A 24,430-nucleotide genomic window follows, 5' to 3' on the forward strand; every position below is an offset into this window, starting at 1 on the left:
GTAGAGGGCAGCTGGTTCTGGGCCCTGCCAGACTCCTGGAATGTGAAAGTCCCCAAGCAGAATACCAGCTGCCACAGGGTCTCTGAGGGCAGTGATTTGGGACAACATCTGTTGTCTGCTCTTTGCCCACAGCTGAAGTCTACATTGGCATTGGAAAGCCTGCTGAAGCCACAGCCTGTACCCAAGAAGCTGCCAACCTCTTCCCAATGTCCCACAATGTGCTATACATGCGGGGCCAGGTTGCGGAGCTTCGAGGAAACTTCGATGAGGCCCGGCGGTGGTATGAAGAAGCCTTATCCATCAGCCCCACCCATGTGAAGAGCATGCAGAGACTGGTGAGTCTGAGACCAAAGCCAGGACTTCCATTTCCTGGATTGGGGCTCAATCCCCATGTGCATCAGAATACAGTTAGCCTGTTGAACCATCACATGGCACAAAGCAGTCAGTTCCTGTGTTACCTTTAGAGACGATGGTACCCAGCCTCAACTGTCCTACTAAGGTCATACTAGGTGCAGTGGGGCAATCAGGTCAGTAATGCAGATCACCCCGTGGCTCTAAGTTAAGGACAATCTCAGTGTTGGTCACCATCATTGCCATCTGGGCCTCTGCACTGCTGGCAGCAGCTGCCTTAAGGGCGTGTCCATACTAGAAATTTCAGAGGCCTCTTACTCTGAGGGAGCTGGAGGATCCAGCTTATCTCCAGGACACTGGCCAGTGGGGAGCAGCCCATTTTATAGAGGGGAGATGTTTGGCCAGATGCCACCTTGTGTGTCCCTGTGGCAATTTCAGAAATCCATATGCCCTTCCTCCGGTTACCCAAGACAGAAGAGGAGCACATTGCCCTGCTACCCTCCACCCCTGGGGATAGGCCATCTTTGAGAGGCCTTAGCGTAGGCCCCTTGCCATCTTGGTATCATTCCACAAGGATGTGGCCATCAGGGATGTGTATGGGATGTCCTCTCCAACCAAACATCCCATCTGTGTCTCCTTTCTGTGGGATTCTGACTGAACACAAGGCTCTGTGCGGTGTTCTAAGCTGGTGGAAAGCCACGGGGCCTCCTCTGGACCAGTATTCCAAGCTCAAGTTCTGAGATCATTTGGTTCTTAACAGAGGGCATCTCTCATTTAATAGTCCACAGGAAAGAGGACTGCCTTGCAGGAAAGGTGAGGTTGGTGTCTTTCACATCTGTGGCTCTGGGGAGCTCATGGCTATCATCAGACAGCATGTGTGGGGGGGGGGGCATGAGGCACAGAATCCCGGGACGCAGATCCAGTCCTAGTGGTGCCTCCCAAGAAGGGTTCGGAGCTCTCTGTGCCTCCATGTCCTTTTGCAAGAAGTTGTGTTAGACTGGCTATGTGTCCAGAACTGAGAGGGTGTAGTTTTGCAGCTAATCAGTAAGATGTGCTCCGAAGGATACCATAGCCGTCACTGTGGTCTCTCCGTTGTTTACCAGTGCTGAGCTGTGTAGAGGGCTGAGCTAGAACTGCTGGCTTTGTTAGGTCAAAGTTGACGAATTGAAAATGCTTTTTATGAGGGAACTTGTGCCTGAGGGTAGTTCTGAACCTGAACCTGGATTTGTTGTTCAGTCTCCAAAAACCTTGGCATTTCTGTGATTTGGGGCTGCTATTTACCCTGGTGGCTGTGCGAGAACTAAACAAAGTGACTCGGTAGCTCAGCGGAGTTCCTGGTGCCTAGTAGGTGTTCATTAAATAGGAAACAAGAGGCAGTCATTTTCGGTTTCAAAAATAAATCCAGCCTGGTAATAATTACAGTCACTCACTTTCTTTTCAGATTCTTTCTATGAGCAATCTGTAACTCAATACAGCTTTATAAATAATTTCACATATTATCCAAACATTAGTTTCTTTGATTAAAGATATTACCTGGCTTTTATTTTTTGTCTCACTGTTAAAAGAGGGGTGTATTACGAGCTTTCAGCTTTGGTTAAGATGTTGCAGAAGGATTAAACACAAAGTGCCCAGTCCTTATTGAAAAAAGAAGTAGTGTGTTTCTTTCTACCTCAGGGCCTATGAATTATTCAGAGACATGTTTCTTGTTCATCCCCAAGGGGAACACTTGAGACAAAAGATCAATAGGAAAGTCACCCCAGGAGAGGTTTCTGTTTTCCCCTTGGAGCTTTTCAAGCCCCCAGCTCCTGACAAGTGTTTTCCTTTCTGAAGGGCCAGCCAGGTGTCCCTGAAGTGAGACAGGCCTCTGAGCCTCACCAGGCCTGGAGATACTACCCACCTGGGTGGTCAGGGCCCTTTTCTGTGTATCCTGGTGTCTTCGGAAACCACCCAGACTGAAGGCAGGCTGAGAGCAGAGGTTAGCAGACTTGGGGCAGTTCTGTTCCTCTGCTCTGCAGCTTTGCAGAGTGCCTGTGCTCAGGGACTCCTTCCTGGTGATCTCGTACACGGTGCTCCTCGCCTGGGCTCCTCCAGCTCCCTGTCACAGCTGAGGGCAGGTCTCCCTTCTGGCGTGCTAGGTCCTCTAGTGCCCGCCGAGAGTCCCTGGAATCCACAGGCTCTGCAGCCCTGAAACATCAAGACCTGGCCCAGCTACTTAAAGCAGAGCCACTTTTCCATGTCTCAGAGATCAAGACGGTGCTCAGAGGTTATTGCAAGGCCAGGGCTAAGGTTCCGGACAGGCCTGGGCTAGAGCCCCAGTGCTGTTATTCATTACTCCTGGGACTTTGAGGCAGATACTCCACTCCTCGTACCTCTACATGACTAGGGAGAACATTAGCACAAGTTGCTCTTAAAGACTAGGCACAAGGTCGGGCGGTGGTGGCGCACTCCTTTAATCCCAGCACTCGGGAGGCAGAGGCAGGCGGATCTCTGTAAATTCGAGGCCAGCCTGGTCTATAAGAGCGAGTTCCAAGACAGGCTCCAAAGATACAGAGAAACCCTGTCTCAAAAAACAAACCAACAAACAAACAAATTAAAAAAAGAAAAACTAAGCACACGAGAGAGCCAAACCCTCTAGTTGGCTCACAGAGGTCTGCTGCCTCACGGGAACCAGGCTAGTCGTCTCTGAGCCCCTTAACTCCTTGAAAGCAGAGAGCAGAAGTCTGGGGAGAAGATGGGGATCCAAGTTCATGGGGCAGCAAGAGGCAGAAACAATGATGAGCACTGAGTTTCCTGGGACCCAGAAGAGAGTGAGAGCAGCCATGAGGCCGGGCTACACCACACTGTGCCACATCAGAGCCCAGGAGGGTTAGGAGTAACAGGTGGAAACCATCATAAGACCAACTGAGAAGGCCTCAGGATAAGGAACCATAGGAGACAGACCATGGGCACAGAGAAAACCCAAGGACAGGAAGTTTGTCCGTGCCAGCCCCAGTGCTCAGAAAGAAGAGCCAAGCAGCTGGAGGGGTGGTCTCCAGGAATTGTCCTGAAGACAGGAACCCATGTTGTCTGGCACAGGTGGAAACTGGCAGCTGATAGAGGCCGCAGAGACCTGCAGGACACAGACAGGAGCCTGGGCTTGCACTGAGAAGAGTGCCTCCCTAACTTCTAGGGCACATGGCCCCATGATGCAGAATGCAAGCGTGTTTGCACTGTTAGCAAAGACAAACCACGTCGTATTGATGGAAGTAAGTGGAAAGTCAGACGAGAGAAATGCAAAGTAGACCCAAGGGAAATGGATAATCTCCTTCACCTCTGGTTTCACTGCACATACGGTGAAAAGGAAGGGAAAAAACAAAGATGTTGTCTGGTAGTAATTAGCCCAGACCAGGAGGCAGGGGCTGAGTGTGGGCAGGTATTGAGCAAACAATAAGTTCAAGAGACAAGGAATTGCAAAGCTGCAGAGGAATTCTGAGAGGGATCCGACTTTTCCCAGAAAACCTAAAGGAATATTTCAGTGTTAGTCTGCATAAATGTATAAATTTGTGTTTGTTTACTGCCTGTGTTAAAAGCCCTTTAGCTCCCGGTACCTGGAGTGCATTAGTGACACATGGGCCAGCTTTTCCCAAAGCAGCCACTCTGGGTTTTGAGTGGAGGGAGAAGAGAAGGTGCACAGTGGTGGCCCGTGGTGGCCTCGGAGAGAAGACTGTCTGCCTGGGCAGGACTTTGCAGGCCAAGGACAGGCATAGAAACCTGGTGCATCCAAGGACACAATTACCAGGACAGGAACAGACTCTACAAATAGGGACATCTGGCTGCCCTCTGATCACGTCAGTCTGGGCTTTTGAGGGCAACGTGTAAGATAGAAAGGTAAGGAAGGACCAGGGCTTTCTGAAGCAAAGGTGGAAGGCAGCCAGGGGGCTGTGAGGAGGGAAGTCATTAAGACCAGAAGGGAAGGTGTTGCTGGGCAACAAGCGTGACTGTGAGTGTCAACAGGAGGCTTGGGCCTGCCTCCGCTGAGCCTGACAGGTTGAGAAAAAGGTATAAAACAGGAGCAGTGGGGCTCATCTGAGGTCTGGGGGAGGAGACAGCCTGGGGGTGGGGAGGGGGTGGGAGCTGAGATACCCAGAGGACGGGGAGGATCAGGAACTGGAGGAGGCAGAGCACAGAGGATGACAGCAGGGCCCAGCAGGGGTGACACTGACAGTCTGAGAGCCACAGCCTTTCTCATCTCAGATGAGCAGAACAGGGCGCTAGAGTCCTGGACAAATCAACAGCCACCAAAACAAATCGGGGCTCGCGGCTTCAGGTCCTTTGTCTCTGGAACTCAGTGCCATTCACAGACAGAAAGGTGCTTCACAAGAGTAGAGTTGGGAACTCAAGAAAAGAAGGCAGAGCTTCCTGTGGTAGGAGTGAGTCCTAGAAAGAGGGATACTATAGAGCTGCATAGTCTGGGGGCCTATGGAAGAAGCTAGGGTGGGGCATGGGGAGGTGAGCTGGTCGGTCCACTCGGTCCCCCAGTGAGATGTCCAGTACCTCTCAGTCTCAGCTCCACCCTCACATACAGTTTCCAGGCGGTGGCGTTCATTTAGGTTGTATAAAAAGGAAGAAAAGCAAAAAACAGGTCAGGGACCCAAGGTAGAAAGAAACAGGCCATTTCCAGCTTCTCCAAGACCTAGAACTGTCCACTTTCAGGGTCCCTACCCTAAGACTGCCTGATCAGTTTCTCCCTCCATTCTCATCAACACTGCCCCACCATTCACCTGACAGAGACAGAACACAGGGAGGGTCAGCCACCCACCAAAGGAGTGAGCAGCCCTCGGAGATGAGACTCGGGCAGAGCTAGGCAGTCAGAGGCGATGCTGAGGTGAGATCATCAAACTGAAAGCACAAAGAGAACCACCCGTAAATGTGGAAGCTCCAAGACGTGGCCAGAGACTAGAAAGAGACAGGATGCCATTGTCATCCAAAGAGGAAAATGAGATTAGGGAAACTGCTAGACTTCCAAGGTCCGCAGAGGAGGAAGCAGTGATAACAGTCTGAGACCACCGCTTCGTGAGCCCAGCTACCTGCAGCTGCTGGCAGGTCACTGACACTTCAGGGCTCTGTCAGAGGCGTGTGTGATAACTAGCTTCTGTCTGGAGCGTGGCACACCATGTTGTCTTCTGCGGACAGGCTGTGAGACAAAGAACCCTCTTAGTTGGATTAGGGTGCCTTGAGGCTGAAGGGCTTGTACACAGGCTGTCTCTGAGGAAGCCCTGGCTCTCCTGTTCTCTAAAGCATAGGCTCTGGACTGGCAACAAGTGCATAAACTCTAGAGGGAGCGTGTTAGGGCCAGAAAGAGTCAGGAGCTGGCTAAGGTGCTGGGAATACTTCATGCTGTTCTGTGTGGATGGCAGGCTGTACAACACAGTGTTTGCTGGGACGTGCAGTCTGCATTATACCTGCGTCTTCAGCTCTTTGGACAGTGTTTAAGGTGTTCTGTCAAAACAAAGCTGTCCACATACACTGTGCACAGAGATAATGACATCTCTCCTCAAGTTTCGAACGGAGGCCTGATGTCAGAGCTCTCTTAAACTGACTTCAAACTTTCAGGCCTATTTACTGTATGAAGAAACTTTCTCCATTAGGGTGTGGTAGCTGGGGGCCTGGGAAAGAGGGCTGAGGAGAAGGTAAGAGGAAGCTTCTCTTGGCGAGGAAGCTGACATGGACATCTTGAACTTGGTTTTGCTCCCTCCATCTTTGAAGGTGTCTGTCGCCTAAGCTAGAGGAAGTTGCTGTGTCTTAAGGTTTATTAGTCAAAATTCTGTCCCCCAACATGTCTCTGGTGGGCAGAGAGAAGGGTTAGAGAGGGTAGGACTGTAGGGCCTGGTAGCCTGCGCTCCCGCCTTGGTCTCACTGGTCCATCAGCCCAGGATTACCCTCTGACCCTCCATTTCTCCGGGGGAATGCATCTGCTCCTCCCATTGGTCTGACTCCGACCTGGCACAGGTGTGCTGCTGGAGGAGAGCCCGAGGGTCCTCCAGAAGCCAGTCTCTCCCCCTCCTCCAGAAGCCAGTCTCTCCCCCTCCTCCAGAAGCCAGTCTCTCCCCTCCTCCTCCTCCAGAAGCCAGTCTCTCCCCCTCCTCCAGAAGACAGTCTCTCCCCTCCTCCTCCTCCAGAAGCCAGTCTCTCCCCTCCTCCAGAAGCCAGTCTCTCCCCCTCCTCCAGAAGCCAGTCTCTCCCCTCCTCCTCCTCCAGAAGCCAGTATCTCCTCCAGAAACCAGTATCTCCTCCAGAAACCAGTCTCTCCCTTCTCCAGAAGCCAGTCTCTCCCCTCCTCCAGAAGCCAGTCTCTCCCCTCCTCCAGAAGCCAGTCTCTCCCCTCCTCCAGAAGCCAGTCTCTCCCCTCCTCCAGAAGCCAGTCTCTCCCCTCCTCCAGAAGCCAGTCTCTCCCCTCCTCCAGAAGCCAGTCTCTCCCCTCCTCCAGAAGCCAGTCTCTCCCCTCCTCCAAAAGCCAGTATCTCCCCTCCTCCAGAAGCCAGTCTCTCCCCTCCTCCTCCAGAAGCCAGTCTCTCCCCTCCTCCAGAAGACAGTCTCTCCCCTCCTCCAGAAGACAGTCTCTCCCCTCCTCCAGAAGACAGTCTCTCCCCTCCTCCAGAAGCCAGTCTCTCCCCTCCTCCTCCAGAAGCCAGTATCTCCCCTCCTCCAGAAGCCAGTCTCTCCCCTCCTCCAGAAGCCAGTCTCTCCCCTCCTCCAGAAGACAGTCTCTCCCCTCCTCCAGAAGCCAGTCTCTCCCCTCCTCCTCCAGAAGCCAGTATCTCCCCTCCTCCAGAAGCCAGTCTCTCCCCCTCCTCCAGAAGCCAGTATCTCCTCCAGAAGACAGTCTCTCCCCCTCCTCCAGAAGCCAGTCTCTCCCCTCCTTCTCCAGAAGCCAGTCTCTCCCCTCCTCCTCCAGAAGCCAGTCTCTCCTCTTCTCCAGAAGCCAGTCTCTCCCCTCCTTCTCCAGAAGCCAGTATCTCCTCCAGAAGCCAGTCTCTCCCCAGTGTCAGCTCTCTCCCATGCATAGAAGGAATGACCCACACAGCAAAGCCACCCCGAGGTCGGCTATGAAGGTGCTTCCATCTATTAATTGCCTTTTGTCTTCTTTCAGAATTAGAAAACTCCTTTGAAAATTAGGGAGAGCAACTTTCTCTCTGAAGGCCTGTGAGCTATTTAGATGCCTCCCCACCTATGTGTCTGTGTGCTTGTGTACTGAGTCCCTAACAGGTCTGCAGTCATCTCTGCTTAATCTCTGCACTTGGTACAGTTGGGTGTAAGCCCATGGCCCAGAGCGGGAGGGTGCCACATTCTAGGCAATGGCCGTCTTTGCCTTGTGTTGATCTTCATTCTTTTCAGTAAACTACATGCCATTTTAGTCACTCTGACAACGTAAGGCCTTTTCAACAAGTGTTACATAGCCCTAAATCTTACTTTTTCTATGCAGTATAATTTGGAAGGTTATGTGGCATACCCATTCTCACAGTACTTAGTGAAATGGAGACTTTCTTGTTTGCTAGAGGGAAAGTAGCCCCAGTGATCTGCCCTGGACACACTGTAAATTAGAGCAAACCAGGACAAAGGGGGAGCACACGTGTTGTCTCATCCTGGAGGAATTCAGACTCAATGACATTGCATTGGAGTGGCCGCCAGCTCCCAGCTCTGCTACCTTTTGTCTTATTTTGATTCTTGTTACTTGAGGGCTTTGGTTTGGGTTGGGTTGGGTTGGGTTGGGTTGGATCTTTTTGGACTGGATGTTTTTAGTGTTGAACCTTGGACCTTGAGTGTGCTGTGCAAATGCCAAGCAACTGAGCTGTGCGTCACTTGTAAACCCATCTTCTCATGGTAGACGGCGCAGCTGGATGCCCACATGGGTTACTAGACAGGTTCGTCTTCTCGTGGTAGACGGCACAGCTGGATGCCCACATGGGTTACTGGACAGGTCCAGTGCAGGATGAGTGGTGCGCACCACAGTCATCCTGAGGTGTCGGTTACAGGTCTGGTAATCTCTCTGAGTCCTTGGCTGTGAGTAGGACCACCTCCTCTGAAGGAGAGCAACCATGGCCCATGTCCAGGGCAGCGGGGCCCTTGGGTTGCTATGTGAATAGGCTCTCCTGGTGTAGGGTTTCGAATCTGGTTTGGGAGCCGGTGGCAGCTCTAGAAGCAGCCATCCCAGCACAAGATGCCATTGGGCATCCGGAGGCATGGTCAGTACAGGGATAGAGCAGCAAGAGTCGGAAGTGATGGGGGAGAGCCAGGTAAATGGCCCTTTCTGTGACATCAGCTGTGTCCTCAAGATGATTAAATTCTTATTATTTTTAGTTTATAGCAGTTTCTGGATGCTGGGTATTTGTGTCCTCCTTGAAGCAAAAGGAATATCCCTGGGAATAGAGACCCTGCTGTTCATCACTTGGCCTCTGTCTGGCTATAGCCCTGCTGCCCGTCCCTGGCCCGCCAGTCCAAGCATCCCTTGGGGCCAGGGACTTCCTCCATTGGCAGTTTGCATTTGGGAAAGAGGCCTGCTAACCCAGCAACAGTTGTCCCAATACTGGCCAGGAAGAAGTGGCATCAGGTGACCCGGGTCTCCCTAAGGAGAGACACGGACACAGAAGCAACCTGGGGCAGGACAGGCTATGAAATGCACGCTGTGTGGTGCCTTGTACCATTCTTTCTTCACTTCAGCCAAGAGGAACTCTCAATGCTGCGCTTACTTCTCATCTTTGCTCTGGAGTCTTAGGTGACCAGGTACTGACAGCCAAGTTCAGTCTCAGTACTAACTATGACCTATTTTTTTTTCAAAGTTGACGTATCCTACCCTTGACATCTATTCTTAGAGATTCTGCCTCACTGCTCCTGTAGAATGTGCCAGTGAGGCTCCTCACCTTCCTGCCACACGTGGAGTTCCTTGCCTGGGTTGATCTGTGTCTTCATGAACTGATGCCAGCTCGGATCCATATTCCCAGGCCCTGGATCTCAGTCCTGATGCTCTCGGTCTGCAGCCCTCCCCAGCCCACTGCCTGCCTTTGAACACAGATTGAGGGTTTGGCTGCCACCATGAGGAAGTGCCCTTTGGTGCTTACTGGACCCCTGGTCCCAAACCATCTTGTATTTCCTTTCCCAATATTGGAGCTGACTCTAAACTCCCCACTGAGTAACATGGGCGCTCTTAGGACCATGTCAGCTCCCCTCGTTTTCTAGACTTCCAAAGGGGACATAAAACTTCTAGACCCGAAGCTTTTGGGAAGGCCTCTCTCATGGGAAGGTCTCCTAGAATAACAGATGGGAGTTCAGAAATGGACACGTGGCAGGTGTGTGTCTCCAGCCCTTACCCTCACCAGTGAGTGGAACTCACTGCACGCTATGGGAAGACTTAGAATCCGTCGTAGCTTATTATTCTCAGCTGTGACCAGGCAGGAACGAGTGGCTGCGAGTGACGGCTGCACCAGGAGTCCTGACTGCACCGCTCCTGAGGGGACTGTTGAACTGTGAGTCTGATGTGCTCAAGTGTTACAAGAAAAGGTCCTTAATTTTTAGAGAGTGTTTAGGAGTGAAATGTCACAATGCCTGTCATCTATAATAAATTCTCCCCCTTCCCCAGACAGATGAGCTAAGCCAATAGAGGGGAAGTCAGCAGCACCAGCGAGATGGCTCGGAGGGTGCCGAGCCCGAGTTCAACCTCAGGACCCATGTGCTTAAGGGAAAGGTTTGAAACTGTACAGGATAACATTTCAACAGCCAAGCCGATGTGCTTATATTTGCGTTATAGAGAGACCACACTCTGGAAGCTGTGGAGGGCAGGGCACTTGGACACTCAGAATCCATAAGGGCAGTTCAGGATGAGAAGTGCTGGGTAGGGAAGCCTGGTGTGGCTCGGTGAGGGGACTAGAGGGTGCTCTGCTGGCATCAGGCACCTGCTCCAGGAAGAGCTGCCTGTAATCCTGGCAAGTCACACATAGCTAGGCTGGAACAGTGACCTTGGGGTTGGCAGCAGGCAATAGGTGGTAGCTGAAGCTAAGGCATAAATCCTAGAGAGGAAGCAGGAAAGAGGCCTAGGGCATAATCCATGGAATGCCAACACTTAAGGGACAGGGGAGAACAACACTCGGGACATTTAGGCTCTGATCAGTTATGCAGACTCTACTGCCAGTCCCTGTAGAAAGAATGTGGGCATAGCTCCCTAGATCCCAAGTCCTTGTGCCCACAGTCCTCTCTGGGGTCCATGCAGGCATTCAGGCAGCCCTACTGCCTGCCCTGTGCAGAAGGAGGAGCTCAGACAGCAAAGCCTCTCGGCTAAGCATCAGGAGCAAACACAGCTTAAATTAGAGCATGGCTTCCAGGCAAAGGAGCTGGTGCCCCTGAGCAAGTTGCCTTACTTCTCTGGGCCTCAGTTTCTTCTTCTGTCCATGGGGACGATGGTGATCACCTTGGTGAACATGAGGAATGATCACACGTGAGAGCCTGAAGGACTACAGCTGTGTCTAACAATTACTTTATCCCTGGATTCTTAGAAGGATAAGTGTCCCCTTTTCATGTCTGTCAGGTACCTGTACCCCAGGGACAAGTAAGTAACCCCAAGCTAGTAACAACAGTGATTTTTCTGCGGGAAATCTCGGGGCATGGTGCACACATGCTCACATGCGTGTGTGTGTGTGTGTGTGTGTGTGTGTGTGTGTGTGTGTGTGTGTGCGCGCGCGCACGCGCGCGCACGTGCATAGTGTCTGGCTAAGAATTGGCTCTTGGTAAGATCCATAATTGAAATTCTGGCCAGTGTCCTTCTAAATGCAGCAGAAGCTGCTGGCCTAGCAGAGGGGAGCCAGGGATGCGGTGTCTTTCTTCATAAGAAACTCGGCCCCTCCCTGCAGGATCCCAGGACCCTGCAGGTTCTCTCTCATCCTCTGCACTAGGCTGCCAGATCTAGACAGGTACATAGGGCTGAAACCAAAGCTCAAGCGAAAGGTCCCTGCAGAGACCTCCCAGAACAAACTAGAAGCAAAATTGGCTCCTTCCTAAGGGCAACATGCATGTTTCCCGGCCTTTCAAAGCAAGGCGGGTCAATCGAGTTATAATTGGCTCTCTAATTAGAACTCCCACAAGCTGTTAAATTCTTTACCTGCCGATTGTGTCGTATACAAAGGTGGCAAATACACTTCTTCCTTTGATTGAAGAGCCAGCTACAGTCACCAGCTTCCTGCTGGGAGCAACCCCCTCCAATCACGGTTCCCTCACTCAGATGCCTGCTGCCCACGAGCAAGCATAGCAGGGACACAGCCCTCTGCTAAGAAATAGCTATGGGGAAGTCAGGCTCAGAAGGTCATGTTGCTGGCAACCAGCTGGAAGCTGAATAGAAGAGCAAGCCAGCCATGTTTCCAGGGTGATACATTCCTGGGGAGATAACCATAGAGCCTGGGGCCCCCTACAGGAGCTGCTGCATGTTAGACAAACTGCATCCGGTGCCCCTCTATATTCTCGGTGCTGAAGAAAATTGGGTTTTTGTGTTGCTCCTCTCAACCCTCAAGAGGACAGCATGGCTTGGAAACTAATGTTGGCATCTGATGGCTCTAGTGTCACCTGGAGAAACACCAGCAGTTTCAACTGCATTTGGAAGGGACTGGTCCCGCTTACCCAGTGCTGCCAATGAAGAGGCTCCGACTGTACATACGGGGCCCAACAAACAAAGCCTTCTCCTCTAACTCCAGGCCACTGCAGCAAGCTCACGTGGGTGGCATGAAGTCCGTCTTGGTGGGAGTACTTAAACGGTGGAAAGTGGCAAGTGCCACCATTCTGGGCTTTTTCTTTGAGAGCCATTTTAGCCGGCACAGCGCTTGCACTCATGAGCCAGATGGGGATTGTTCTGAAGGAGGGAAGCAGTGACTGTGGTAGAGAACGACATGCAGGGCTCCAGCTCAGGAGCATGTGCAGGAGATGCGTGGTGCAGAGCAGACAGCACACCTGTCCTCTGAGTAGAGGTGGCTTCAGGAAGCCAAGGGAGGAACTGCACAAATACCTGGACCCGGGCCAGAAAGACTGGCGGCTGGGAGCACAGTTTGGAGCAGAAGAAACAGCATCTAGAATCTAGCACTGACATCCTGGAGATGTGTGCGATCAGGACTTGCCGTACAGAGGCAGTCATGCCAGCCTCTTGTCTGCCCTCAGGGATAGACATGGTCCTGGCCCAGCACAAGTGCCTCACCCCAGTTCCTGCCCTTCTCCCAGACATGGCAGCAGTGAAAGTCACATGGAGAGGAAGAGATCCCCCCAGATCGCAGAGGGGACAGGCATGAGGTCTCCATGTAGACTTGTCATTTCCGTGCTCTTTAGGAAAGAGGGGGCTTGCTTTTAGCAACGTGTCCAGTCAGAGAGCAAGAGTTGCTTGGCACAGGGTTATAGAGCAGTTGGCCTGGATAAACCAGTGTCCATGGCAGGTCACCTCTGGGTATGACCATCCAGGTTAGAGCACAAAAGAGCCGTTACCTTTCCTGAATCTCTAGGCTGTTCGTGGCACAGTGAGCAGGACAGCCATGGGAGTGATAGTGGATGCATTGATTTATTCTAATTTTCCAGTCTCCCTCCAAGTCATTGTTCAAGCTCCCGGGGACCCATTTTGAGCTTCTGAGAAGTAGGGCACGCTCGGTGTTGGCCAGGGCCCATTCCATAAGCGGGGACCACATACAAATGAGCACGGTCCCTTGCCAGCAGGTGAGCAGCACCTCCCACGCCAGCTCTCAGCACTGCCTGGGAACTCTTGAGGAGATGCCTCTGATCTTGATGCTGATTTATTCTGCATCGCAGTGGGGAATGAGAAGAGCTCAGTGTGTGGGGGAAGCAAATACCTGCTGCTCTCTGTTCTCTCCAGGAGCTCTGCTGTGGAAACCCTCTCTACACAGCCCTATGGTCCCCCAGGTCCTCACCAGGTTCCCAGCCTGGTCACTCTCTTCCTCCACCCTGGGCCTGAGTTGGGAGCACTAGAAATGACGTTTATTCAAACAAACAAGGAAAGTCTGCTTCCAAACAAACAGTCTATTTCTCCTTTCCTTGGTGAACTGCGGCTCTCCCTGCAGTGGTGTACCAGCAGTGCCAGCCCGCGGTGGGGAGCGGCGGAGTGGAGCCTAGCGCTGGCCAGTGAGGGCCATCCCTCTTTCCCATCCAGATAAAGGATTATGAGTTGTCTTGTTATTTTGGGGACAATTTTTCCAAGGCTAATCATTTTCAGACTCCCCCCTCCATTGGAAAATGTCTTATCATTTCTGTTTGTTCCTGTTTAAAAATGGAAAAATTATTCCTGCCAGACCCTGGTGGGGATGGGGAAGGTACTGGCCAAAGTGACCACATCCACCCTGGCAGGTAGTAAATCATCCCGTGTTTGTATCCCAGTGAGTCAAATGATCCCATGGAGCCAGCACCTGGAGGCTCTCCTCTCTGGTTCCCTGTCTATTGAAAAGGCTGCAGGGATGCTGAGGCTTTGTGTCGTCTGGGCAGCCCTGTTGTGCTGGCGCCCTCCATTTGAAGTCCAGATGGGGCCCAGAGATGTCTCCGTGCAACCTTCAGGGTTGGACGCTGACTTTCCTGAATGAAGGGACTGTCATCATCCCCACCCCCACAGCATGCTGCACAGGACCCAGAGTACAGTTGGCACAGAAGCTGGACAAGAGAGGTGATGGACAGGTCAAGCACATGGTACCCATCCCATAGTCACCTATGGAGTGTCTATATATCATACCAGAAATGTTCTGGGGCTGGAATGGCTTCTCATTAACAGCATGCATTTTCTGGACCCTGTGAATCCCACAGGTGGAAGGGTGAGCAAACATGGCCTCTGACTCCAAGAGCCTGTGGTTCCTAGTCCAGCAGCTAGTGCCTTCTGCTTCATACTTGACTTTGAGCTTTCCAAGTTTCCTGTAAATCCTGGAACATTCTGGCACTCAGTGAGCCCAGGCCTTTTCATCCTCCTATTCCTGAGAGTCAGAAAGCCCAGGAGCCCTTGGGGCTACACTTAGCCATCCTCACCTGTAGCCGCTCTGTGTGCAGAAGGGGAGTGGAACTGTCCCCTGGCCTCTGGCCATGTGTGGAACTGGCCCCTGGCCCCTGGCCATGTGTGGAACTGGCCCCTGGCCCCTGGCCATGTGTGGAACTGGCCCCTGGCCCCTGGCCATGTGTGGAACTGGCCCCTGGCCCCTGGCCATGTGTGGAGAGCTCAGCCCCAGGTTTTCCTGGGGCTCTCAGGTTCGTAGCTAAAGATCAGCACTCAGCCCCTTTCTCTTGCCCAGCCTCTTCCTTGTGAAGCCTTCCTGGCCACATCAGCCACTACTTCTCAAGTCCTGGGACAGCATACACGTTGAGTATATAAAGGTACTCCCAAAATATGCATTTTAAATAAGAGGCCTAACCAGTCATATCCTCTGCTCTTTGTCTTCTAGACTGAAAAAGTGAGACTCTTAGAGAAATAAGGCTCAGTCTAGGTTGGCAGTCAGTAGAAGAATACACAGTAGGTTGGAGGGGGAATGCCCCACCCACTGGGCTGCTGCCAGTCCTACCTTCTGCCCAGGCATCTCACTAAGTTTGCTGGAGCCGGGCTTTTGCTCACGGTGTTTGGAAGATGGTCATACTGCGTACAGAGAGCAAAAGGCACGGCTCCTGCCCCGCCTCTGAGAGCAGCTTGGCAATACGGTTTGGATATATTATACTACCATAGGCTCATTTGTTTGAATGCTTGGTTCTCAATTGATGGCACTATTGGGGGTGTGGGAGGATAGGTGAGACCTTAGGGATGGAGTAGGGCCTCACTCATGGATATGGGTCACTGGGAACCAGGCTTAGGAGCAATGTCTCAGTCCCTCTCTTTGCTAGTCTATCAAGATGTAAGCAAGCGGCCTCACACGTCTGCCTCCACAGCCAAGAGCCCCTGCCTGCTGCCATGCCTTCCCTGACACAGTCTATACCCTCAAACCCTGAGCCAAAATAAGTCCTTCTTCCCTGAAGCTTCTTATCTGGTTGATGGTCATGTGATGAAGAAGAGGCCTACACCAAAAATCTGCCAGACTACTGGGAAGGGATTCCAGGCTTAGGCCACCATAGTAGGGGCCAGGGTCTCTCGGACTCCCACTCCACAGGCCCTGTGACTCTACGAAACCCTCCTGACAACTTCTCTTTTGGTTGATTGCGTGTAAATTGTTGTGACCATGACAGACCCATAATTGGAAGCCCCTGCCCTCCCTAGCCAAGGCCCTGAGGATGTGCCACCTGTGCATGTCCCCTCTGCCAGAGGAGCTGGGCATCTTATGTGCACCTGCTCAAACCAACTGTGGAAACCATGGTCCCAGACAGCCATGCCTTTGCACACCGCCTGGGTTGGCACACCATCTTCCCAAACAGGCAGGGACAGAAGCCTCCTGTGGTCCAGGTAGGCCCCTCTTGGGAGGTAATTAGCACCACACTTTCCACTGTGTGGATAACTTGGGCCATGGGGAAGCGCTTGACTTCAGGGCTGTCCTGCCTTGTTGTTTTCTGCCTGGCTTGTTGTTGGCAAAGGTAGATAAAAATAAATAAATAAATAAATAAGTCAACCAGGGAGATGTATAAATAAGTCAACATGAGTCTCCTGCCCATTGCCAGTGGAAAAGTACCAGTAAGGGCAGCCAGGTAGCACCCACAGAATAGAACGCACTGACTGGGGAATGGCAGTCGCCACAGCATCTGGACCAAAGCACTTCTCTCCCAAGAGCAAATCAGGTCCAGCCTATGAGCTCATCCCTTTGCAGCAAAGCAGTTGGGGGAGGGGAAGCTAGAAACTCAGCTTGGACCATTACCAGGAACTGCCTCCAATTTTAGAGTGAGACAGATGCCTGTCCCCACATCTTGCTAAGGACCCAAGGCTTCCTTGTCACTTCCTTCACTGCCCATCAGTGGCCCTGGCTCTCTGCTCACTGCTGTCCTTTGCTGATTAAGATCGTCTGGCCTGATGAGTCCTCAATTGGGTCAGATGCCAGGCAGCGCTGCAGAGGCGCTGATGCGGAGCTTCTCTGCTGTGGTTGAGTTTGTGCACATCATGTCTCAGACTGCTGCCGGCAGGAACTGCCCTGGTGCTGGGATTCCCAACAGCCCCTGGCCTGGCTCCCAGGGTCCCTGCCTGCAGCAACACCAAGCACCAGGTGCTCAGAAGCCAGAGCCACCGAGTGTTCCCTGTCTCAGGCCAGGAGACAGCACTCAGACTGCCTGGGTATGATTTTTCCAAGGCAGCAGGACCCCAGCGAGAGCAGAGACATACAGTGTTTTCCACTCTAAAAGATGTCTCCCTCTTCCTCGATGAGCAAAATCATTGTACATTAATCCGAGGAGCAAGTCAAGGTGTCTGGGGCCAGAGCAGTGCTTCCAGGCAAAGTGCCTGCTTATGACATCGTTCTAACAATGACTCCCTGCTCCCCTGCCTCATTGCCTTCTGATTGGGCTTTGGCTGGTAATGAAATTACCTCATCCTCTCGAGAGCCTTGATTTGATGTGTCCACCAGAAGGAATTGGGCACATATGGGGTCTTCTGACTCAGAACAACATTGGGGTGCCAGCATCCCCCCCAACAGTTATGTGGTTCTGGACCCAAAGTTTCAGCTTTCTCATCCATTTAGCAAGTGGGTAAGAGAGTTGTATCTTGTCTCCTGGGGTGCTGTCCTGTAGCTTCCTTCCCTCAGGCATGCTTAAGGGAACTCTGCTCTGCTCAGGATACCAGCCCAGGGCAAGAGCCACAAGCCCATGTCTGTGTCCAGTCACAGGAAGTATGGCCCCTGTGACAGTCCTTGCCCCTGAGTCTCTAGCAAGCCACATGGTGCAGGCACACTGGTGCTGAGATACCCACAGTGCTCCATTCATGTTTATGGATAGAAGGAAAGATCTAGAAGTTGTGATTGTAGCAGAGTAGGCAGCGCCCCCTGGGGACACAGATACCAGAATGTCCGTCCCACAGCTCACTTCTCTGCTCCCAGCATAAGGCAACTGGCTCCACCTTCATGGGTTCTATATCCACAGACTCATCCAACCGTGGAGTAAAGCTGTTGGGGGGAATGCATCTGTTCAACATACATACCGACTTTTTCTTGTCACTGTAAGTAGTTCAGTATAGCTGCTAGCAACAGTGTTTCCATGGCAGTGGATGCAGTGCATAATGTGGAAGTGACCTTCCCTCAGAACCTGAAGATGGACCAGGGCTGGGAGTGGAGGATTATTAGATCTCTTTATTCCTTTTCTCAATGAGACCACATTGAATAAATCTCCTTTTTCTGCTTTTCTCTTTAAAAAAAAAAGTACATAGATGATAAGCAACTAGTGCATCATCTGTACGGGAATCTCAGACGACTCACCCCCAGCAATCCTGAAGACAGCCTGGCCTCCACCATCCTACCGCACCCATAAAATAAGGTTGCTGGCCCCTGGGTTGCTCCCGTGCCCCACTCTCCACCCCCCATTTGCATCCCGTATATCTTCTGTGGGAGGGGCAGGCTTTGGGGCACCTCAGGCCTTGGAAGTGGCTAGCCAGTTGACTGTGACCCCTCCCCAAACTGTCCCAGTGATCCCCAGTTCTCTAACGGCCACCACCACCTATAGCTATATTACCACTAGTGCTGAGCACCCCCTTTCAAAGAAATTAGACCAGAGGAAATTGGAGGCCTGTGCTGAAGAGGCCCTTGGGCTTACACCAGACTTCTGGTGCCCCCACTGTCCATGTCAGCTGCCTGGGAGCCCATCACTCCCCCATCTCTAACTGCAGAATACACGCTAGGGTATTCCAGACGATTCTGAAGGAAGGCTGCTTTAAAAGATTCTGCTAGTTATTTAAAAAGGAAACGCTATCTTCATGTTTTCCTGAGGCCTTATGGTGACTCCCTCTGAAGCAACAGTGAGGCCGCGTCCTTTGAGGACCCCATGATGCAGAATGCAGCCATATGGGGAGAGGGTGGCGTTTACCAAGCCTGGAAAGCCCAGAGGGGAGGGAGGGAGGGAGGGAGGGAGGGAGGGAGGGGAGAAGCTATTCCAGAAGATTCCCTTCAGGTCCTTAAGGGCTGCCAGGTAGAAACAGAAGGGGACTTATCCACGTGACTTCAGGGGACTCAGAGAACACCAGAGCTTGGGGGTTGGATAGAAACTCTCAGGAGAGATCCATTAGTGCCAGGGCTACAGGGGGTGGGGTTGGGGGAGATAGAGAGGGCTAGAGAATAGTGGGGAAATAGAGAGCTCCCAGTCACTGGAAAACGTGAGGATAGGAGGCTGCCTGCTGAGGCGAGCAGAAACCCTGAGCCCGGCAGCTGAGAAGAGCTGTTTCTGTAGCTGGTTGGCCCCAGGCTGACAAAGGTAAGAGGATTGTTTGCTTCTGAGTTAGTTTGATGCTGGAAGACCTAGTCTCCAGAAGGCACATTTCTTCAAGTAAAGCTTTTGACCTGGAAAAGGAGCCCCATGGGAGAGCAACCTCCTGCCCTCAGATATCACTGGTGAGCAGAGGCCTCCACCCATGTAAGGCAGTGGGGATCCTTCAGGAGAGGCACCAGGCCCTTCCTCATGGTGTTTGCAGCGCTGTGGGTAAGAAGAACTTCAAAGGTTTATACTAAGCGCCAAGACCTCTGCACACCCCCACACCCCTCATCCCCTGCCCCAAGGCAGAAGTAGTTCCCTTCCTTACACACTGTAACCAGGTCTAGGGGCTGCTTACAAGTTAGACTATTTGTTATAGTTAGCTTGGAAGAGAACAAGAGAAAGGGGGGGGGCAGCTGGCATTCAAGCAGGGCTGGTGGGGGAGGGTGAAGAGCAGAGGCCATGGGGATTAGAGGTTACCTTTAATGTCACCCTAGTCCTGTCCATCACCGATGGAGAAAGGCCACATAGCACCAAGCTTAGCCTCACTCAGTAGCTACAGAGCTCTTTCCTCAACCCATGCTGACCTTTGGCAGAAGTCCCTCCCTGCAGTGCGACAAGGGCTCTGGCAGCTGGCAGCTGGCATTTCCCTCCTGTCTCTTGTCCCTGCAGCCTCCCCTCCACTGCCCTTCAGCCCAGGTCCCCAGAGCAGAAGTTGAGTTGCCCTTGCGGTTCTGGAGGCTGGGCAGCCTCATGAATGCTCTGTCCTCACTGAAGTGCCTGGAGGACACCCAGGGGTGGTAGCAGAAGCCATGTGTTGCTAGGGAGAGGGTTGCATGCAAACAAATTGGGGTACTGGCTGTCTCTGCATCTTAAGTGGGCACAAGTTTGTCAGGAAGACCTTTAGGTAGGCTGGATCAAAACTGTTTAAATTGACTCAAGCTAGAAAACCGGCCCTGCTCTATTCTGACCTCCGTGCTCCTTCTCCAGGGAGCCAAGTGGCAGTGTATAAACCCCTCCTGCAGTGCGCTCTGGCGGGCATGGGCAGAGTAATGCAGGCAGGTGACCGGACTGAGGACACCTAGCATAGAACCAGCCTTCCAGACTGACATGATTGTCCTGGACACATGCACTTGCCTGTCCTCCGCTCAGAGCAGACAAAGGAAACAGAAGACAGCCCAGTGTAAACCAGCCCTCACCCATGGCTCTTGGGATCAGATAGAACCAGAGCAGCCCCCACTGCCACCTACAGCTGCTGTTCAGTGCCTTCTGCAGGAGCCAGTGGGAAGCAGTGTGGGCTGATCCTGTCCCCTGAGCTGCATCACAAAGTGCTCATGCCTAGAACAGATGGATCTTGTAATGCTTCAGAGGAGAAGGGAGGCTGTGGTGAGGCCCAGGGAAGCCCGAGGCTCTGTGTTCCAGTGCCGTTATCCAGCCATCATGTCAAAACCATTGTTCCCTGTGGCTTCTGAGCTGCTCTAGGTCACTGTCATTCTCTGATTCGAAATGGGCCCAGCTTATTCTCTTCTTTCTGATCAGGGATGTGTGCTGGTCCTCCTCCAAACTGCCATGAAGGCAGACTCGGCCTATTTACTTGTCACATAAAGCCTCTGTTTGAGCCCCAGCTCTCTGAAGCAAAGTCTCACATTGCTTCAGCTGACCACACAACTGTACCAGTGCATGTGTACAAAAAAGACAAATCCTTCACCTTTTCCCAGGCCAGCAAGAAGAGCCAGGGCAGCACACTGGTCAGTACTCAGTTAAACATGTTCTTGAATCCAAGACTTTTCAGGGCTTGATTATTTACCCTTTCTGTCTTGATTCCTTCTCACCTACGAGGAGATGCAGAGATGATGGAGCTCACGTAGTCCCTGCCCTGTCGTCACCCACAGGAAAGCCCAGTGAGAAAGCGGGGCTGGATGGGGATTCTCTGCAACCATATAAAATCTCTCAGGACAGTTAAGCACACTCTTGAAGTTACCATCAACTCCTTACACACTAAAACCTCACTCAAGCTGCTGGCCCTGGGTGTTTGTCCTCTTGCGGTTTTTGAGGAGCCAACAAACATCACTGCCTTGAGCCACTTGCCCTAACCCTGCCTCCTGCAGGGTTGCAGTGATGGCATTTCTGACCTAGAAGTGGGAACAGCGCTATTAAAAGTCCAGTGAGTAACAGATGGGCTACCTGGAGACAATGTGGGGAGGGAGGCGGAGCGCGAGTCATCCATGCCCTGCCTGGAGAGCGCCCAATACTCATTCCCCAGACACTGCCTGGGAAAAGTACAGCCAGCTGGAGACAGGACACCTGGCCCCCTCTACAGCTGAGCACATGAATTCTTAGCAATGGCTCTTTGAGAAGGATGCTTTCATGGTTTCTCTCCCCATGCCTGTACCCCTGGGACAGGCAAGAGATTGCAGTATGCCTTGAGCTCAGCAAATGGCTGCCCTTGCTCTTGGGTAGAGTACCGTGGAGATGCCCATGATCCCTAAAGGACCTTTGGCCTTGTAGGCTCCTGACTCCATGAACTGCAGCCTTCCCAGAGCTCCTGTGTACTCCCTAGGCATGTGGCAAGGTGTTGAGTCTAGGGCAGTAATTATCACCACAAAAAGGCGGATGCTAATTGCCCTCAAACTAGCCAAGTCCATTTTATCACATTTGAAATAACAGGTTTAATTTAATCTTTTATTTCTAATTTGGTGCATCACCAAGATCTTATTTGTATAAAACACCTGATTAGAATAATTACAAGCTTGGGAAGCTGTCTGCATTTGTGTCTGATAAAAGGGACCAGTAGGCAGCTCGGCAAAAATGAGGGGACCCAATGGTGAGGGCACACACGTGCATCACAGTTCCAGGCGCAGCTCACAAGGCCAGGGCAGGTGCCCTGCTGAGCGCACAGACCTGTACTAATATACACCCTGTTCGGGATGATGGAGGTGGAGCACTGGAAGGGGCTGGTGTCATTAGACATTTTCACTATTTAAGACAGGCCTGCACCACAGGTTGGTGTCCTGGAACATCCGGACCATCACCCCATGGGTTGTGTTCGCTTTGATACTGAGGGAACTGAGTTTGAGGGTCATGTCATCAGCTTCCGTTCATCTTGCTTCTTGGAGGGCTGAGAACCCGTGCTCCTGACCTACCTGTGAGGGGCAGTGGCTCCTGGGCTCCTCAGGGAATGGGGACCCAGAACTTAGACAGCACTGGAGTTCCAGCAGGAAGGGCTGGACTGACTGAGGTAGGGGAAGTAAGGGGCTCAGCAATGTGTCCGCTGGCAGCCTAGCTCTGAGAACCATGGAAAGACAGGGAGAAGAGTTAAATGCAAAGCTCCAGATTGAGGCTTCTGGTCTTTGGAGAGAACAGGCAGGGCTGTGGGCCTGGCAGCGGTGTTGATGTTCTGGTTAGAATCGCTCTTCAAGGCCAGGGCAGGGAAAGAAGGCCTCTCAGGGGTCTGGGTCACACGTCCAATTCGCAGCTACTTCTGGCCAATCCTTTGCTTATCGAGAGCATGCTGTGGTGGTTCCTACAGTGTGACTGCGTTTCCAGATGGGCTTGGCATGACAAGTCCACACTGCAGCCCCCATAAGCCTCCAACTTTAGGAATCAATTCCAGAGAACACATTGCTTGTTCCAAGGTTACCTGAGCAGCGTAATGTCCTCTGCTCTGTGCCCTGGAGCCCTCATAGCAGGCTGCACTGTGATCAGTAGCTGCTGCAGCAAAGCAGAAGCCCTAGCCTAGAGCTGGGGCTGCTTCAGCAGAGTGAAACCAGCGGCCATTGCGAGAACAGTCCTCCAGGTTCCCACACTGGCCCACTTTTTGGCTAACAGGACACCCCAGCAAGCCCAAGCAATAGAAGGCAAGGAGTCCTCCTGGGCCATGAATATATGAGCAGCATGTTCCCAAGCCACAGGCCACAGCCAGAGAATCCTGTCCTTTGAATAGGAGCTGTTTCCCAATCGTAGCATGCTGAGGACCAATGCGGTCATCAACCTGTGACCAGAGAAGCAAAGAAAACAGTGTGGCTACTTCATGTAGCCTGCATACACTGGAGTGTGCTATCAGAGAACCCACAGAGTCCCTGCCATAGCCACGGCTTCAACCTTGGGTCACCTCTGAAAGCCACAGGGCCTCTGGACCCAAAGCACAGAACAGGCATCTTGTTCCCACTGCAGAAAAGTAAGCAGGAATGCCTTTGTGCCTTCCAAGGTGGCCTTTCCCTTGGCACTTGCCAGAGGCATGCAGTGTGTCTCCTCACCAGGAAAGCCACCCAGTCCCCTTTTCTCAAGTGTGTTCAGAATCATGGCATACCGGGATGCATCTTGAGAGACGAAATGGACCCCTTTTGTGGCCCCTCCACACTGCTGCTTGCTGCCCCCTTACAGACCCTGTTTGCATCTGTCTCCTGTTGGCTACCTGGAAGATTCAAGGGAGAGCTAGACTGATAGCACCTTCTAGAAGGAGCAGACAGGAGCTCTTTAGCCTTGATGTGTGGCTTTCTGGCCCCTGGGGTTGGCAAGCGATGATGTCGGGTTGTCATGTTTCTTCTAGAGGAGGTCTGGGTGGGGAGCGGCGTCAGACAGTGGGTGCTGTTGTTGTCCCACCACCTGCCATCGCCCCCACCATCCATCCTCACACAGACGGGTGTGAACAAACCCAGGAGCTAGGAGAAGGGATTCTGCAGTGGTCCATATGCACCCCAGTGGCACGCTACTCTGGGGGAGCCATTTTTGCTCACCTGAAAAGCTGGAGCCACTGGATACAGTGACGCAGCTGGAGCTCACTGCCCTTTAGACAGTGAAAGTATCTCTCAGCCTGGTACATGCTGGGCTTAGCATGCCTCCCGAGATAGCTGTGATGTCCCCTACGGAATCCAGTGCACACAGGACAGGGCTGGACCTGCCGCAGACACTGGGCAAGCATTCGCTATCTGTACTTAGTTATCATACTCATCCCTTCAGGAAGGCCAGTCCCACGGCTGAATATCTTCCTATTCTACCCAGTTCCCTTCTCTCTAAGAGGCCTAGAGAGGCTGAGAAGAAATCCATGTGCACTGGGACCAGGTCTCTGTGATGGCCTCACTGCCACTGCCAACGCCACCAGTCCGCCTTGCTCCTCCTCCTCCATTTCTTTTTCCTCTTCTGCTCCCTCTTCCTTCTCACCCACCAAGACACCCTGAACCCTGCTCCCCTCACCTCAGAGCTAGGATTCTCCCTCTGGAGCCCCCGTGGAGGACCTCCACAAGGTTTCTGGGCTATCATCCCACTGACCACCAGCTTGTCCCAGCGGGAGACTCAGAAGTCAGTGCAGCTGTCTAGGCATCCGCAGAGCACATGTCCTAGGGAAGAGGCAGCTGAAGCTACCCGCTGGGGCTAGGTACCACCTGCTGCAGGCACTTATTCCATGGTGCTCTGAGAGTGAGCACCGCCCGCTCCTGTACTCAGGGTGCCATTACCTGAGGGGCTCGGGCCACAACTGCCGCTGTCTGCTACTTACGCTCCTCAGACTTGGCCCATTGCTCTTGCCTGGTGGGAGAGAAAGCTAGGCCCACTTTGGGGGAGCATGTGCTGTATATAGAAAGAGCAAGACTTACTGGGTGAGCTGGGGTTAGATTTGAGTGATGTCAGGTCATGCCGTGTTCTCAGGCAGGAAGATCATCATCATAAAGCTGTGAGCTTCTCCGTGCATACGTGGAAACTCAGTGTAAGTACAGATGACTCCCAAAGGGACTAACCA

General features: G+C 52.5%; 1 protein-coding gene across 12 annotated transcripts in view; it reads left to right on the forward strand.

Annotated features, from left to right (window-relative positions):
• Positions 1 to 24,430, forward strand: part of Ttc7b (tetratricopeptide repeat domain 7B) — a 224,393-nt gene that overhangs the window by 194,543 nt on the left and 5,420 nt on the right. For all 12 annotated transcript variants that reach the window (XM_075947231.1, XM_075947235.1, XM_075947233.1 and 9 more), the window contains one exon: positions 133 to 335. In XM_075947231.1, coding sequence (XP_075803346.1) covers positions 133 to 335 — 203 coding nt within the window. The remainder of the gene's footprint in view (positions 1 to 132; positions 336 to 24,430) is intronic.

This window comes from Microtus pennsylvanicus, chromosome 14, assembly GCF_037038515.1.
Source record: "Microtus pennsylvanicus isolate mMicPen1 chromosome 14, mMicPen1.hap1, whole genome shotgun sequence".
NCBI lineage: Eukaryota > Metazoa > Chordata > Mammalia > Rodentia > Cricetidae > Microtus > Microtus pennsylvanicus.